At 49.3% G+C, this 15,032-nt stretch overlaps 1 protein-coding gene across 1 annotated transcript in view; it reads left to right on the forward strand.

The window, feature by feature from the left end:
• WTIP (WT1 interacting protein) overlaps positions 1–15,032 on the forward strand; it is an 87,114-nt gene that overhangs the window by 44,897 nt on the left and 27,185 nt on the right. Inside the window, exon 3 of the mRNA XM_058033901.1 lies at positions 14,060–14,127. Coding sequence (XP_057889884.1) covers positions 14,060–14,127 — 68 coding nt within the window. The remainder of the gene's footprint in view (positions 1–14,059; positions 14,128–15,032) is intronic.

Genomic DNA, 15,032 nt, shown 5'->3' on the forward strand with positions numbered 1-15,032 from the left:
CTTGTTTTTGAAGGGATGTTGTTTTTTATTACCCTGTTTGGATTCAAGTAGCAAATCATGCCTGTTGTTCCAGTGTGCTGTTCAGGCCCTGCTGTGTGGGGCTGGTTCATGGACAGGGGCCCCTGGCTGCTCTCTCTGGAGTCCTGTGGGCTTTGGGTGATGGTGGTGAAGATAATTTGGTTCACATACAGAGATGGCAGCACAGAAGCTGGCAGATTGCACATTGAAACCTCGAGGAGGTTTCAAAATTTGCACAAAGGGTAAAGTCCTTTATCAGTGCAGTTCTGCAGCTGATCCTGTGCAGTTGTGAGTGATGAACTTTGGGGCCACAGGAGCATTTGATGTTTGTGGTTTTCTGTATAGCTGCTTCTTCATATTTGCTTCTAGAGCCTTTTCCTCCTAGCCCAAATATTGGGCAAGTGAACAGGATATGCAAAACCCCAAAACCAGGGGAAACTAGGAGTAACCAGCTTTGCTAGGAGCATGGCTGAAGGCAGGGGTTTGCAGTGTCTTAGTCACCAGTGGCTGTAGTGGAGAGCTGATGTCTCATGCTGGGTAGAGAAGAGAGGAAGGAAGTGGATTTAGCAGAAAATTGATTGCATCTACTTGGGCTCATTCCAGCTGAATCCTGAGTTAAGTACATTCATCCTGAACTAATCGTTGTGGAGAATTGGCTGAAATCTCACATACTTCTTAAAAGGAAAGCTAAGCATTAAAGGAACAATATCCTCATTGTACCTGAGTGCCAAAAGAAGTGAGTGTACTGTCAGGAGCTGTACCTATTCAGCCTTGGGAGCTGCTTGTGGTTTAGTACTAATGTGACCTGTGCAGGAAGCTGTGGTCAGTCCAGCACAAAATATCAAGGGCAACCCAAGGAGGGCTGATCTTTGATTAGATTTCAAATTGGCTGGGCAAACCCCAGTCCATTTCAGTGATTGAGTACAACTGTGATTTTCAGCTTTGTTTTGTTTATGGCAAAGAATACTGGAATATTGTCTAGAACACATACCTAAGGCCCTAGTGAGGTTCTGTTCCAAGTTTCCCAGGATAAACCTGAAGTAACATTATTAACATCAGTGTAATTGTTCACCAGTGTGGGCAACAGGAGAATTATTCTCTGTGCAGGTCTTTCAAATTTACAGCTAAATAATCAAAACCCAAAGAATGTCCTTCAAAACTAGCAGATGCTTTAACACTTTGTCATTCTGAACTTTTTTTTCCCACTGTGTACTATCCTCTCCAAGTCTTCTTTGTGCTTCTGGACCCAAGAACCACTCCCTGGCACATTCTTCCATTGTCCCATGAAGAAAAGGGTAAAGCTTTGCTCGAGATGTCATTTCTAGGCACTGTGGCTCTTAACAATCTCACTTTCTTGCAAAGATTTCTCCCAGGGGAAGGGGAACTGAGCCCAGTGAGCTGGTGTCAGCAGCATGGGGTGCAGCTCTCTGGCCACGGCTCAGCCCAGCCCTGCTGGCTCTGGAGCAGCCTCTGATGCTGCTGGGCTGGGGCTGACTCACACGGTGCTGCCTCTGCAAATCCATTCTTGCTGTGAGACAGCACAGGAGAGAGTTTAGGGAAATTGCTCATCTCCCTTGAGGCTCTCCTGCATGTTGCCACAGGACTAGGCTGTGTCCACTCCTTTTGTTGAACATACTTTGTTGTGTGCTGGGAGAGGCGATGCTGCAGCTCCCTGCATGTGGAGATGGCATTCAGCAGCCTGCCTGCTCTTCCAGCTCTTGTTCAGATTTCTCTTCATCTGCTCCAGAGCCTGGCTAAGCTGGGACTTTAGTTGAGGCTGAACTTGAATGGAGAATTATGACTTGCAGGGAAGAACCTGGTAGCAATGGTGAGGGGTACTTGTTCTGCTGATTCCATGAGTTATTTAACAAAGCAGAATGTATGCACTTGGGAAAATAAGGCTGGAAATCATCTACTTAATCTCTTGAGAAAATATGTAGGTGAGAGCCAGACTGAGTACCCTCAGTCCAGCAACCTTACCCAGCCTTTCCTGGCTGTCATGGAGCCTCCAGTGGGTTCTTGCCCTGCTCTCAATGTCCACATGACACTGAGGACCAAACATCCTTTTTTTCTTCTTCCTTCCCTTCTTCCTTTAGTCCTATTGGAATAGAGTAGCATCTTCTTTTGGATGTATTCCCATAGGAATTGCCTCCTGTTGTGTTTCTCAGCAGCTCACCCCTCACAGAGGCTGCTCAGGACCTTGGGGCAATGCAGAGCTCAGGAGGTTCCTGTTCCCCTCAGGGACATCCCACAGTGTGAACTCTGATTCAGGGACTCTGTTCCATTAGTGTGTCCCCACGCCTGTGCTGTACAAGGAGAACCTGAGCAGAGTCTCAGGATGCTGCTAGGTAAAAATACCACTTGTGCTGAGATGTGCATCCCATTCATACTGAGGTGCAGCTGAAGTTTCAGATTTTGACTTACTGAGCTCTTTAGTCTGGTGGTGATGACTGCAGAGGCAGCTGTGTTCTCTAGGATGCAACAGAAGCTTGAGATCAGCAGAGGTTCAAAACAAAAAAAGGGAACAGTTCCTACAATGCACAGTGAAATTGTGGGGCTCTGCCACAGGGACTGCTTAGGGGCCAGAAACATAAATGATCTCATAGAGAAATTAGACAAATTTGAGAAGAATTGGCCCAGTGAGGCTATTAAAAATAATAGTTATGATGCAACCTGTGGTGCAGGAAGGCCTGAAGTGCTGCTGCTGGAGGCTCAGAGGTGATTCCTGGGAACACTGGAGCTGTGTGAGCCATGTCTGCTCCTTCCCAGGGAACTCCACTCCTGGCCAGAGTGGAGCCAGGACAACACCAGGACAGAGGGATCCTTGTGGCTGACATGTGGTGGTTCCTGCTGGAGGCTGGTGGCTCTGTCCTGCCTGAAGGGCTCAGGATGGAGTGGGCTGCACCTTGGGGAGGGATTCACTGTGCCCTGGCGTGGGCTGGCTCTTGGACCCTGGGACAGTGTGATAACACAAGTGCTCCTTTAAGTCCTGGCTTACAGGCAGCAGCTGGAAATGTGGAATTCTTTGCTGATAAGGAGCAAGAGGCTGTGATGGAATGGTGAAAGCTTCCCACAGTGGAAACTACCTTGGGGGAAGAGCTACACCCCCTGCCCTCACAGCTTGTTGAGTGCTGGGGAGGCCTCTCATGGTTTGGTGGGGTTTTTTTTGTGTTTGTAAACCCAGCCCTGGGGGGAAAAACATAAAATCGAAGTACACTTGGAGCTTTATTTTACATTTTCTTGTGTTGCCACTTGCTGGCTTGTTAAGTAATATATTTTAAGACATATGTTAATATACAGACGAAAAGTAGCTGTTAGATCAATGCAGGCAGTTGTATTTCTGATTTTAAATATATACTTGGCTTATGTTTTTGCAAACCCTTTTTCAGCATAAGTTCTTCTGTTAGAGCTCTGTGGAAATAATTTATGTGTTAACCCTGAAATTGATGGGTGGTATGGGATAAAATAAATATGTAAGTGGGAGAGAAAGGAAACATCTGCCAATTTAAACTTTAGCAAATTATATGGAAGCTTGAAAGTATCTGCTAAGTTTATAACACAGTCTGCACAGGAACGCTTTGCCAGAGTGCCAGAGGTCAGAGAGCTTCTTGTCCCTGCAGCTTTAAGCAACCTTTCAGTTAAATAACCTGACCCAGGAGTAGGAGGAGACAGAAAGGAAGAGAGAATTCCACACTAGAGTAAACATGGCACGGAGATTGTGGATAGCCTGCCAAGAAAGGTGGGGTTTTCCTGCAAGGTAACAAAAGATATTGGCTATCTATGCACATAATCCTGCTGGAGGCTGACAGCTGCAGGCATGCAGTGAGGCTGGGGCAGAAATGTGCCCTGCACAGCCCAGAGTGTGCCCTGCACAGCTCAGAGTGTGCCCTGCACAGCCCAGAGTGTGCCCTGCACAGCTCAGTGTGCCCTCCATAACTCAGTGTGTGCCCTCAATAGCTCAGAGTGTGCCCTGCACAGCCCAGAGTGTGCCCTGCACAGCTCAGAGTGTGCCCTCCATAGCTCAGTGTGCCCTCCATAGCTCAGTGTGCCCTGCACAGCTCAGAGTGTGCCCTCCATAGCTCAGAGTGTGCCCTCCATAACTCAGTGTGTGCCCTCAATAGCTCAGAGTGTGCCCTGCACAGCCCAGAGTGTGCCCTGCACAGCCCAGTGTGTGCCCTGCACAGCCCAGTGTGTGCCCTGCACAGCTCACAGTGTGCCCTGCACAGCTCAGTGTGTGCCCTCCATAGCTCAGTGTGCCCTGCACAGCTCAGTGTGTGCCCTGCACAGCTCAGTGTGCCCTGCACAGCTCAGTGTGTGCCCTGCACAGCTCAGTGTGTGCCCTCCATAGCTCAGAGTGTGCCCTCCATAGCTCAGTGTGTGCCCTGCACAGTCCAGAGTGTGCCCTGCACAGCTCAGTGTGTGCCCTGCACAGCTCAGTGTGCCCTCCATAGCTCAGTGTGTGCCCTCCATGTCCAGCAGCCACTGGGGGCTGTGCTGGGCCCATCCCAGCAGATGTGCAGTGCAGAGATGCAGGGTTGGATGCAGGGTTGGATGCAGGGCTGGATGCAGGGTTGGATGCTGGGATGCAGAGTTGGTTGCAGGGCTGGATGCTGGGATGCAGGGAGGGATGCAGGGATGCAGGGCTGGATGCAGCAGAGGAGCCCCTGCCTGGCACAGAGCTTTCCCTTCCCTTCCAGGTTTCCACAGGCCAAAATCCCAGGGAAGAGAATTAAGTTTTTAACTTGGGCATGGTGGCAGGCTGAGGTAAGCTGCAGAGCTGGGTGTGGAGTTTGCCTCGGGCTGCAGCCAGGTCAGTGCTGGGTGCTGGGTTTTATGGGTGGGCACAGCCAGAGGGGCAGGGGCACAGCACAGCCTGGAGAACAGCCCAGAGGGAGATGGATGATCATTGTGTGGCACCAGAGTGTGCTTTTGTGAGAGCCCCAGTAAGGGCTGGGCACCGGTAATTGGGAGGAGAAACAGTGAATTGCCATCTGCCTCCCAGGGCAGGGCCACGAGAGGGACAGGGAGAATGAATGCTGACTGTGTAGCCACGGGTAATTCACACTGAAAAGCTCAGTTTTGGTGTACAAATATGAATTAGTATAGAGACTTAAACTAGAGAATGGTTTCCAGTTATTAATTTGAAAATAATTTATTTTAAATTAAAATTTTAAGTTTTAAACAATTTTTATGCTTTTTCTGCATCAATATTTCTTGAAATTGAATCTCCTAATCTCTTTAAAGTGTTCATATCTCGCCATGTCTGCCTACCTGATGATAATATTTTATTAGAATTTGTTCACAGACTCTGAATACTCTTTCCTGAAAGAACCTGTGTAAAGGGAGAAAACAATACACATCCTGTACTCCACCTTCATAGGCCTCCAACATACGATGCCACCTTTTGTTTGCAAGAGTTTAAATTTCAAATAAAATCCCAGCATTCTTTTGAAAAAAAAGGAAAGGGCCTCTCCCCTGCTTAGATTGTCAAATCCCAGACTAGCCTGGAATTGAATAGGCCAAGTCAGTGACCTCAGGCAGAAAGAATGTTGGTTATTTACGTAGGGCTTCTGCTATTTTAGCAGCAAACCTTTTCTTCTGAAAGGACAATGTATACTGTTTTGTGTTTATGGCCGAGTAAAAAGCTTGTACATTGGAGATTTGCATGGTAATAGCCTTGTAACTCAATATACAGCATCCTCAAAAATAGCAGTGCAAGGCTCTGTTTTGTCTTAGCCAGTGCAGGTCTTTAGAGGCTTTTACAAAAGTTCTCTGAAAAACCGACCTTAAAATTCAGCTGCTTACATGTTTGCTTTGGTGGCTTTTTTTTTTTTTTTTTTTCTTTCCCTGGAGTTTTGCTTTTTTTTTTAAAAAAACCTAAAATTACACGTGGTTTCTTTAGGAGCTATCAGGTCAGTGCTCAAAATATTTTGATGCATCTCAAGCTAAGCCGTGCCTGCAGCTTGAAACCAGGAAAACGTGTGAGAGTGTGTGTGTGTGCAGTCCAGACACTGAGCATTTTTCCTGAAATAATGGGAGATCTTTACAGGCATTCTGGCCTGGTGGATGAGCCTGCAATTCCAAATGGTTTTTAAAGTGTGCCTTTCTCAATAGATCGTAACCATGAGGAGCTATTGTGTGAGTAAAGCACACATTTAGGATCCAATCCTGCATTCCTTAAAGTCAATGGGAGTCTGAGCGTGAAAGGAATGCAGGATTGGGTCCTGGAACAGGGGAGCAAAACTGTGTGCCAGATTGCTTTGAAAAGAAGAATACAGCACATCCACAGTAGCCACTTTTAGTGTTTCAGATTTCAAACGGCTGGAGTCTGTGAAAAGTGGCTTCTGCCAACATGCAGTATCTTCTATTCAAAGGAATTTGGCATCGATTTTTTTTTTTCTTCCCCTATCTTAAACCCCCTGAAAACCCTAGAAATTCACCCCTTCTTTCACAAAGCCTGAGCATTACGAGGAGGGGAGGGGGCCGTGGGGGATGGAAATTTCTCCAAGGCCAGGGGCTGGGCTGGGGCTCAGTCCCCTCTGGCACCCTGGCTGGGGCTGGGGTGGCAGCTCCATCACGGCACCGGCACCAGAGCTTGTGCTTGAGGCTTTGTGTGAGCCCACTGTAGGAGCCCCAGGAGAAAAATTTAATTAACAGTAATTGAGGGGCTACAGCAGCCCCGGTTTGCCCTGCTCACAGTGGGTGGAGTGGCAGAAGCCCTGTGGAAGGAAAGCTCTGTGCAAGCCACAGGGAGGGATGGGAACTGCAGGCCCAAACTCACATGTGAGTAAAGGAGGAATGGCAACAAATAAAGAAAAAGTATTAGAGGCTCTTGTTTTCTTCTGGCACACCTTCAATTCCCAGGCAGGCAGACCTCCTCTACTGCTGAAAAGGAAACAGCTCTCCTGGGGGAAATTCTGACCCTGTTTTAGCCAGAGGTGCCTGGGCAGAGGAGGTAGCAGGGGTGGCTTGTTATTACTTAATCTTTTCAATTATTTATTGTTTTTGTAAAACTTGGTATTTCTCTTGAAGTTTCAGCTCCTGGACTCATCTGCTGACTTAAAATTTAGCTTCCACTATTCAGAAATAGTATCTGTCCAGCCTAGAGGTTTGTGGAGAATTGGTTTGGGTTCTGGAGGTTCCACTTGCCCTCCAGCTCTTGAGTTCTGTGTATCCCAGTTCCTCATCATCAGGGGTGTCAAAAGGTGAGAGAGACAGGCACTGCTGCAGGTGTGCCAGGGGTGCCCAGGTGTGCCAGGGGTGCCCAGGTGTGCCAGGGGTTCCCGTGGGGATGCTGCTGTGGGCAGGACCTTGGGGGGACCCTGGCCTGGGAAAGTGCCTTTGGTGCACCACAGAGCAGCTCAGAATCCAAGCGCCCCAGACCAAGAGCCAGGGTGTTTTGCAAACCAATAGCCAGGTTTGGCCTGGTAAGAGTTCACATTTCACTGAGCGGGGATGGAAAGCCTGGCAAGGGGGGCAGGGGACAGGCAGAAGCATTTGCTCAGCTCGAGCCACTTTGGGTCTCATCCCACTTGCTCAGGCTTTGGGCAGTAGAATTTTCCTTCACTGTTCAGGTAGCTGGGAAATATTTGAGCAAATGTTGTGCATTAATCCCCTGTGTGTGTGTATTTACATGTCACTGTGGTCTGAAGCTTTGGGAGACTGTCACTTGAGGTGCTGAGATGAGACAAGTCCTGGTGCTGGTGTCACATCAGTCACTGCAGAGATGGCATCTGAAGCAGTTAACGAGCAATTAGGTCCATGTTTGATATTGCTAACTAAAACAGGCACAGCTCTTTGGTCAGCCAGGCATGAAGAGCTCGGGCTGCCACGCTCAGGAAGCTGAGCAAGTCATGGGCCAGAGCTCCCAGAGCACAGAGATCTCACTGCATGTCCCCATCAGCCTTAGTACTGACAGCTCATCAGGCAGGAAGGAGGAACAATCTCAAAGAGAGAATCATTGTGAGATGATTTTTTTTTTCCTCCAGAAGGAGCTGTTAAAGAGGGATGCTGTGAATCTGTCTGGCTGTTGTGAGACAGGTCAGGAGCTCCTGGGTGTCCTTTGGCCAGCAGGATCAGGGCATGGCTGTGCTGGGGGCCCTGGCAGGGCCCTGGGGCTGTGCAGGGCAGGGACAGCCACCCTGCCTGCTCCTGCAGCTCCCTGCACAGCCATGGCCACAGCCAACACGAGTGGCAGCCTCTGAAGTGATATTCCACTGTGTTAACTTGGCCTGTTCAGCCTGTTAATTAGCTCTGCTCTAACGAATTTCCTATCTTTAGCACTGGTACCTACCACTGAACTCTTGGATTGCACTCCATATGGGAAGGTTTAATTACATTTTGTGGCTAAAACAGTGTCCTTGTTCCACACAGCTGGGACATTAGAACTACCAGGACTCTATTAGTCACTCCATTCTTTGTCCCCTCTCACACTGAGCCTTTCCCACATGCAGTTAAAGAGGCCCATGGCTGCTGGGGGTGCTGGTGGTCAGGGGTGCTGTGCTGTGGGTTTTCCAGCACGCTGTAATCTCTGGGATGCAGCAGGCATTATCTGGGAGGCAGGGCTGGGGCTGCAGCGTTCCCATGATGTCAGAGGGGAGCTGTTTGTGTTTGAGCAGCGTCAGGCACGGAGACAATGCAGCTTCTCACATGAACTTGCTTACTCCACAGTGCTACTAAATCATGGTTACCAAAGGCTTGTGTGTTTTCAATCATCAAAGTGCTTAAAATATTATAATAATGCTTGGCTCTTTTCAACTTCAAAGCTTGCTGCAAACAGTAATTAGGTCTAATAACCCTGCTGTGACAGTGAGACATTCCTATCTCCTGTCTTACAGGGCAGGGGGGGGTCAGCCCCTGATCCGGTTGCATCCATCCTGTGTGAGACAGGAGATCTCCCAGTGCAGGCTGTGATTGATAAACTGACCTCCCCACAGGCACATGCTCAGGGCCAGCGGCTCAGGGAGGGCTCAGAGCTTTCCAGACTAGAGGGGAGGGGGCAGGACACTTCCAGTGTCCCCAGGACTGTAAAACCTGGGCTCATTTTGTTCCATAGAGTCCTGGGGCAGCATTTGAAACAGCATTGGAGAAAAGTTTTTGCTCTGTCTTGGCTTCCTGGCTGGTGTGCTTTCACCACCCAGCAAAGCATGGTGGAGACTGGGGGCAATACTTGTGGACAGCCTGTGTCAACTGGGGGGCATTTTTCCTTTGGCAAGCTGTCTTTGAGTTGTTCCTTTGATAAAGGAGCAGCTCTCTATTCCTTTTTTAGTTTATGACATATAGGAGATAAAAATTGTGCAGGAAGTAATTGATACATTTAAATAACACAGACTTATAAACTAGTTAAATGTCCAAACCACTGTTAAACACTTAGAGAGAGTTCTGCTTTAATTTTTATTTAAGAGTTCCACAAACCTGCATTCTTTTGGCTGTTTGTCATGTTGGTTGCAATCACCAGTTGTGATCAGTCCTCGGGATGGAGTAATTTCTAGCTTTCATTTAATTATCTGCCAGATTATCTGTGAATGTTTACTGGAGTGTTTGTGAGGTCTCTGCCTCCCACCCGAGGTGTGGAATCCCTTAGCCTGGTGCAAGGTGGGGCTGCCAGGAAATGGAATTGCTGCTGCTTTGTCACTGGCAGTGCAAAACCTTTGTGTTCTCTGGGAAAACAAGGCTGAGAGCACTCTGGGGAGAAGGGGCTTCCCCCCAGGAGCTGCTGCTGTGTCAGGAGCCTGCCCACAGCCCCTGTGCATTCCCTGCTCTGCTGCAAACTGGTCTGACAGGGCAGCCAGGGTGGGAATGCAGCAGGAGGAGCCAAGGGCAGGCTTTGTGAAACCCCACCCCGTGAACTCTGCCTGGGCTGCTCATTGTCATCCTAATGAGCCAGCAGCAAGTTGCATCAAGTTCTGTCAGAAGCTCTTGACTTTCTTTGTTTCAATATTATGAAAGCAAATAGTAACAGGCTTGGCTAGACACAGGCATTCAAAGGGAAGCCAAGCAGCAGGGCCTGTGTGCCAGTGGCAGGGTGATGTCACCTGCCCTGGCTGGCCAGGTGCTTGGCTCAGCTGGCCCAAGGAACATCGGGGGGTTTAACTCGGAATTCCTGCCTCATTGACAGGAACAGATTACACAGAGCAGGCTGGTGCTGTGCCCTAAGTTCTCCAGGACCTTGAGAGGTGAAGCCCCCTTGTTCAGCACCTGGAGCTCAGGGCGGGCATCCCAACATCCCAATGTCCCAACATTCCAACATCCCAATGTCCCAATGTCCCAACATCCCAACCTCTCAACATCCCAACATCCCAGCATCCCAACGTCTCAACGTCCCAACGTCCCAACATCCCAACATCCCAACATCCCAACATTCCAACATCCCAATGTCCCAGCATCCCAGCATCCCAACCTCCCAACATCCCAACATTCCAACATCCCAATGTCCCAGCATCCCAACATCCCAGCATCCCAACATCCCAACATCCCAACATCCCAGCATTCCAACATCCCAACATCCCAGCATCCCAGCATCCCAACATCCCAACATTCCAACATCCCAATGTCTCAACATCCCAATGTCCCAACATCCCAACATCCCACCATTCCAACATCCCAGCATCCCAGCATCTCAACCTCCCAACCTCCCAACATCCCAACATTCCAACATCCCAACATCCCAATGTTTCAACATCCCAACATTCCAACATCCCAATATCCTGACATGCCAACATTCCAACATCCCAACCTCCCAACATCCCACCAGTCCAATATCCCGACACCCCAACACTGAGGTGTTGCACCCACCCTGCTGTCCTGGGACTGGGGGCACCAGCCCTGCCTCTCCTGGGGATTCCTGTCCCCCTGGCTGCAGTTTGCTCATGATGCCCAGGCACTCTGAGGGTGGTGTCTGAGCATGTTCAGTGCTGTCATTCAGTCAACCCTTCTGGAGGACAGGGGAATTTACACTTTTGCCTTTATTTCTGAAGTGCTGAATGTAGGAGCCAATATAGGCATCCATGGTTGTTTGATAACTTGCTGTTTCTTGTTTATGAGATAATTATTGTACAGTCCCTGCATTAAATTCTTGTAAGGTAAAAGGCCTGTCAATCTTATTAATCACTGCTGGTAATAGTCATTATCATGTGAGCAAGCTGCTTGCCTGCTTTATGAGTTTAGGCAAGTCAGTTCCCTAATAGGTGTCTTGTTGTTTTTCAGCTGAAAAATGGGGGAAATGGTGTTTTCCCTCAGCTTTGAAAGGTGTTGTGCTGGGAGTGCAGTGGTGGCAGGGGTAGGGCAGGGATCCCAGCAGTGCAGGGCTGATGGGGACACTCACAGTGGGGCCAGGAACAGCAGGTGACACCGGATGTGTCTGAGACCCTCCAGAGCACTGGCTTTGCCTTCTTGGTTTGGATCAGAGCCTTCCCACTCCATCCCAGTCCAGGAAAGTGCTGACCCCACTGGCTCCATGCTGTGCCAAGGAAAGGACAGGGTCAGAATTTGTGCCATTCCTACCAGCCTCAGCACTGGCAGGCTGGGCTGGAGTGAGATGTTGGGGTCCTCCTGCCCTTCCTGCAGTGCTCAGGAGCTGCTGGTGCCCCCCTGCACTGGCACCTTGCTCTCCTGCAGAGATCCTCCAGCAGCCAGTGCTGGGATTTGTCCCAGATCAGCCCTGCAGCTTTCTCAGCACGGTGGGTGTGTGTGCTGGGGTGAGGGCAGTGCTCCTTCCCCTGCAGCAGGCACCCAGCTCCAGGTGAGCATGGGGGAAAAGCTGCACCACCATTTCCAAGGCACCCTCTTCTGGGTGGACTCTTCATCTCCACCAGCTAAAGACAAGTTGTGTGCCAAGCCTGGATCTGACAGACACAACAAGTCCATTACAAAGCCATTCTGGCCTCTTTCCCTTTTTCCTTTCATTCCATGTACTTTACCTTTCCCTAGAGAGGTTTTAAACCACTTTGACAAGCAGGAGGGAAGATCTAGATGTGGTTGCTCCTGCATCAGTTGAGAGAGGTCCCAAGGTCCCCTGATTGCTGTCCCAGCCCTGTGCCTTGCTCAGGCATGGCCCAGTTTTACCTCAGGCTCTGAGAGGGGATGAGCACATTGCCCAGGTCACCAGGGCCCTGGTCCCCACCAGAGCCACCAGGCAGCTGGAAAGACAAACAAGAGCAGACTCCACCTAGCAGCAGTATGGAGACAGCAGCCCGTGAGATCCAGAGCCCAAGAATGTGCACACAAAAGAAGCATTTCCCTCCGCCACGACAGTGAAACCACCAGACGGCCACATGCAGCATGTGATTTCCCAAAAGCACCAGCCCAGATCCCAGCTCCTTTGTGCCACACGCTGTTTCCCAGGATCACATCACAGTGGCAACGCGTAAAAGCCTCTTCCAAACACTGAAAATTCATCATATTTTCCTCAAAGTTGTTTATGGAAACCGTGGGGAGCACTCCTGCCCCTGTGAGCTGGCTCAGCATGCTGGCCCTGGGCGTCAGACCCTCCAGGAGATGGGTGCTGTTCAGACCCTCCATGGAGATGGTGGTGTTCAAACCCTCCAAGAGATGGTGGTGCTCAAACCCTTCAGGAGATGGGTGATGTTCAAACCTTCCAGGAGATGGTGGTGCTCAAACCCTCCATGGAGATGGGTGCTGTTCAAACCCTCCAGGAGATGGGTGCTGTTCAGACCCTCCATGGAGATGGTGGTGCTCAAACCCTTCAGGAGATGGGTGATGTTCAAACCTTCCAGGAGATGGTGGTGCTCAAACCCTCCATGGAGATGGGTGCTGTTCAAACCCTCCATGGAGATGGGTGCTGTTCAAACCCTCCATGGAGATGGTGGTGCTCAAACCCTTCAGGAGATGGTGATGTTCAAACCTTCCAGGAGATGGTGGTGCTCAAACCCTTCAGGAGATGGGTGGTGTTCAAACCCTCCAGGACTGGAGATGGTGATGTTCAAACCCTCCAGGAGATGGGTACTGTTCAAACCCTCCTGGAGATGGAAATGGGTGGTGTTCCTGGGGAGCTGCAGGACACATCCAGGCTCATTCCATGGGGAGAAGCCCTGGTAGTGACCTGGATCAAGAATTCCTCTCGCTCTCTGCCCTGCCCAGTGTGGCTGCTGGCACAGCTGCTGTCCCTGGGGCTGCCAGGGCTGCTCAGAGCTCCCACAGCCCAGAGCTTTGGCCACGGGGAGCCTGGAGAGTGGGAATGAGGTGAGCTGGGATGAGTGTGCCTTCCCTTCTCCCCCTCTGGCTTTACACTGGTGGAGCAGCACTGCTTTCAGCAGAGCAGCTCTGATCTGCTGAATCTACAAACTGATTGTGCTTGGTGGTTCTTGAATTGAATTCTTGAATTCATGCTTTGAATCCTTTCTGTTGGGACTCTCTGGAGTCTGCTGTGCATTTCACTGTAAAGGGAGCCACCAGTTAATGACTGTCACAGGCTTTGAGTTCCACATGGGCTAATGAAATGGCAAATGTCAAAACTTGAATACAAAACCTCTTGTTTTCTGTGTGATTTTACTGCCCTTCCCTCCATCATGTGTGCCTCGTGCTGCTTTAGAGTTGCAGACGCCTGCTGTGGCGTTGATTATTGATATTTTTGAGGGTGGCAGGAACACCCATATGCAGAATCCTTTATTTAGTCCTTTGGAGATGAACACTGCTGCTGTGCATTGCAGTGGATGTGAGCCTGCTGGGATTTTACCTGCCAAGAAAATTGTCTCAATTTGCAAAGAGACAAAAATCAAGCCTGGATTGCAAGTTTTTCAGGGATTGTTATCAGCTGGGTTCCATAACCTGCACTCCAAGGTAACATTTAGTGGGTACCTAAGGCAAGGTTTGGAACCTGATTTGGTCAGGCCAGATAGAGCCAAGAGCCTGACCCTCAGCCCTGGCTCTGCATGGGCCCTCCAGGGAAGAGAGGGGCAGGAACAGACCCCAGGGACAGGGACAGGGACAGGGACAGGGACAGGGGCTGTGCTTTTCACTTTGCACCCTGAACACCTGGGTTGGGGATGAAAACCAAAATTCTGATGGTCCTGTGCTTTAACAGGGAGAAGACTACGAGGAAAAGCATTCTACAATGTCAATGGCAAGGTGTACTGTGAAGAAGACTTCCTAGTAAGTAAGATTTCAGGCATTTTTTTCATTCTTTCTAAGGCAAATTGTTATTTTATGTTTGCTTTGAGAGACAGGTGATGATGTGGGGCCTCCTGGCAGTGGTGGAATGGGGAAGCATCTGCCACTGCCTCCTTGGTTTGAGGTGGTGGCTGTAAAACCAAGAACAGAACTGTCCATAAGAAAGTGTAAATTGTGACAATAAACACTGGAGCTGCTCAGGCCTGGCACTTGAGTTGCAGCCACAGAGGCTCTCCAAGCTGGAAGTGCAGCCCCTGGGGAATGGCAGGGGGAGCTCTGTGCTGGGTCAGGGCTGTGCAGGCGTTGATCCCTGCTCTGCTCAGGGCTCTGGGGCTGCCTTGGGAGCTGCTGCCCATGGAGGGGCAGCCCAGGCTCTCTCCCTGCTCACAGAGCTTCTGTAAATGCTTTACTTTAATAGACACTCAGGCAGGAAAGGAAAGATGAAGCCTGTTGCTGAGCTGTGTTGTTCCAAAAATAAAATATTCATGCAATTAAGGGTGAGAATTGTGCAGTGCACCACAAATTATATGATAAGTGCAGACCATTTAGAATTAAGATGAAGAGGATGGCATGGCTGGGAATTGCAATTAGAGAGCAATGATGTATTTTAGCTTAGAGGAAGATGAATTGGACAATCAGTATGTTGAATTTATGCCACCTTATTTATTGAAATGCCATTAATTTGGAAGCTTGGGTCTTCCAGAACAACTTTCCATTTCTAATGAATATATAATCATGCTGTTTGCAAAGGAATTATTCAAAGTGTATCCCACAATAAAATTGTTACTGGCAGTTCAAAGTGCACAAATGCATTTCTCATCAATGCAATGTATAAAAATCATGGAAATTCCTAAAATATAAATTATATTTGCTTTCATGTGTTACAC

This window comes from Melospiza georgiana, chromosome 14, assembly GCF_028018845.1.
Source record: "Melospiza georgiana isolate bMelGeo1 chromosome 14, bMelGeo1.pri, whole genome shotgun sequence".
NCBI lineage: Eukaryota > Metazoa > Chordata > Aves > Passeriformes > Passerellidae > Melospiza > Melospiza georgiana.